At 34.3% G+C, this 3,239-nt stretch overlaps 1 protein-coding gene across 1 annotated transcript; it reads left to right on the top strand.

The window, feature by feature from the left end:
- Positions 1-557: 557 nt before the first annotated feature.
- On the top strand, positions 558-905 carry LOTGIDRAFT_227534 (hypothetical protein; the record flags this gene model as incomplete). Its single annotated transcript, XM_009060489.1, has 2 exons — positions 558-653; positions 684-905. Coding segments are annotated over 2 exons (318 nt in total), but the record flags the coding sequence as incomplete, so codon positions are not given.
- Between the last annotated feature and the right edge of the window lie 2,334 nt (positions 906-3,239).

Below are 3,239 nucleotides of genomic sequence, written 5' to 3'. Positions count from 1 at the left end.
TCTTGTAATTCATTACATCTTGTTAGTTCTACCATCAGTCATTACATCTTGTTAGTTCTACCATCAGTCATTACATCTTGTTAGTGTCCAACCATCAGTCATTACATCTTGTTAGTCCAACCATCAGTAATTACATCTTGTTAGTTCAACCATCAGTCATTACATCTTGTTAGTCCAACCATCAGTCATTACATCTTGTTAGTGTCCAACCATCAGTCATTACATCTTGTTAGTGTCCAACCATCAGTCATTACATCTTGTTAGTCCAACCATCAGTCATTACATATTGTAAGTCCAACCATCAGTCAGTACATCTTGTTAGTATCCAACCATCAGTCATTACATCTTGTTAGTCCAACCATCAGTCATTACATCTTGTTAGTGTCCAACCATCAGTCATTACATCTTGTTAGTCCAACCATCAGTCATTACATCTTGCTAGTCCAACCATCAGTCATTACATCTTGTTAGTTCAACCATCAGTCATTACATCTTGCTAGTGCAACCATCAGTCATTACATCTTGTTAGTGTCCAGCCATCAGTCATTACATCTTGTTATTCGAACCATCAGACATTGCATCTTGTCAGTCATTACATCTTGTCAGTCATTACATCTTGTCAGCACCCAACCATCAGTAATTACATCTTGCTAGTCCAACCATCAGTCATTACAACTTGTTAGTGTCCAACCACCAGTCATTACATCTTGTTAGTCGAACCATCAGACATTACATCTTGTCAGTCATTACATCTTGTAATTCATTACATCTTGTTCGTCATTATATCTTGTAATTCATTACATCTTGTTAGTTCTACCATCAGTCATTACATCTTGTTAGTGTCCAACCATCAGTCATTACATCTTGTTAGTATCCAACCATCAGTCATTACATCTTGTAATTAAATCTTGTTAGTTCAACCATCAGTCATTACATCTTGTTAGTCCAACCATCAGTAATTACATCTTGCTAGTCCAACCATCAGTCATTACATCTTGTTAGTGTCCAACCATCAGTCATTACATCTTGTTAGTCCAACCATCAGTCATTACATCTTGCTAGTCCAACCATCAGTCATTACATCTTGTTAGTGTCCAACCATCAGTCATTACATCTTGTTAGTGTCCAACCATCAGTCATTACATCTTGCTAGTCGAACCATCAGTCATTACATCTTGCTAGTCCAACCATCAGTCATTACATCTTGTTAGTCGAACCATCAGACATGATATCTTGTCAGTCATTACATCTCGTTAGTCATTATATCTTGTAATTCATTACATCTTGTTAGTCGAACCATCAGACATGACATCTTGTCAGTCATTACATCTCGTTAAATTCATTACATCTTGTTAGTGTCCAACCATCAGTCATTACATCTTGTCAGTCATTACATCTTGTTAGTACCCAACCATCAGTAATTACATCTTGCTAGTCCAACCATTAGTCATTACATCATGTTAGTCGAACCATCAGTCATTACATCTTGTTAGTTCTACCATCAGTCATTACATCTTGTCAGTCATTACATTTTGTTAGTCATTATATCTTGTAATTCATTACATCTTGTTAGTTCTACCATCAGTCATTACATCTTGTTAATCGAACCATCAGTCGTTACATTTTGCTAGTCCAACCATCAGACATTACATCTTGTCAGTCATTACATCTTGTTAGTTGAACCATCAGTCATTACATCTTGTTAGTCAAATCACCTTTCACTAAATATTATCATGTTTCATTCATTTATTGTTAATTTTGAACTGTCTGGCTATATTTATTAATTGTATATTATTTGTTGTTGTTTACCCAGAAAATAAATTTATTTTGAAAAGTATCTTAGGAAGGGGAGTTTGACCTTTAAACACAACACACACAATGTAGAATTTGACAAACATTAATAAATATTGTTTACTTCAATGCACTCACTGTCGACTTTGACACACCCACATATTGTCGACTATGTCACTTTCAACTTTGAAATTGCTTTCTACCGTGTTTCACCAATGTTTGATATAAGCAATTTCAAACCAGAAATATCTTGTATTAGACTTTGGTTGCTAAAGTGAAACACGGTAGAAAATCAGGTTAAAATAATCAGAAATTGCTTATATCAGACTTTGGTCGCAAGAAAAATTTATATTATTCGAGTCATAAAATCACAGCTAATAAAAAATGGAAATATGTGTGAGAATTTGTCAATGTCGAGAATGTGCTCTAGTCTTTGCCAAACACATGGTCTTATTTGACAAAAACTGTAGACTTTGACAGTCATGTTTACCTGGCATACACCAATAGTAGTAGGCAACGTGTTTGCCTTGTGTACACTTATAGTAGGGAATGTGTGGGTTAGCCTCATGTACACTTTTATAGTCAACATTGTGTGTATATCTTATATCAGACAATGTGTTGTTTGCCTAGCACTTTTATACACTCAATCATGCAAAGATATTTCAAAACACAAACAGTACACTTGGCTTCAGTAAGTGTAAGACACAGGGTACTTGCTTGTGTTGATGTTTGGAAACCTCCAAGGACGTCCAAAAATATCTTTATAATATACTTTACTAAATATACATTTTAAACAAAGAGTACAGATAAATTCCAGCCTATAAAATATTTGTGTACATCTTGAAATGATTTAAAACAAAGCAAAGTCCACATAATCGTTATGTATTCTGGGTACTTGTTCTAAAAAACTGAACTAACAATAAGATTATTGTTCCAGTCTCTGATTGGTCAATAACTTAAATCGATTTTAAGTTTTGTTTTATAATCCAATCACTGTATCCTTAAAACTCTGTATTTTATCTTAGTTAAGTTTTTGAAAGGACCATGTACAGTTTTATGTGAACTGCTTGTGTTTATTTTCAATCATCTGTAGATGTGTACAAATATCTTGCCTGTATACAAATCAGTAAACAATATAATCAACAAATTATAGGATTGCTGCAAGTGTCAATTTGTCAATTCAGTTTCACCATAGAGAGTCTACATCAAAGGGTTTGTGAACTCTCTATCACTTTATCCAAGTTCAAGGAGCCAATAACGACAGCTCTTTCCAAGAGTTCACATGGATAAATATTTTTGTAAAATCCACATCCCCTTCAAAGAGTCCACATGTCAAGTTCACATGGTCCAAGGAGATGATAAAAAAAGAATCTTTCAGAGCGACCACATAGTTTAACAACTCTTTCCAAGAGTCCACATAGCTAATAATGTCTATCAAATTCAAAGAC

This window comes from Lottia gigantea (assembly GCF_000327385.1).
Source record: "Lottia gigantea unplaced genomic scaffold LOTGIsca_426, whole genome shotgun sequence".
Taxonomy (NCBI): domain Eukaryota; kingdom Metazoa; phylum Mollusca; class Gastropoda; family Lottiidae; genus Lottia; species Lottia gigantea.
Note: the sequence above shows the minus strand (reverse complement) of the source record. Positions and strands in the feature narration are given on the sequence as shown.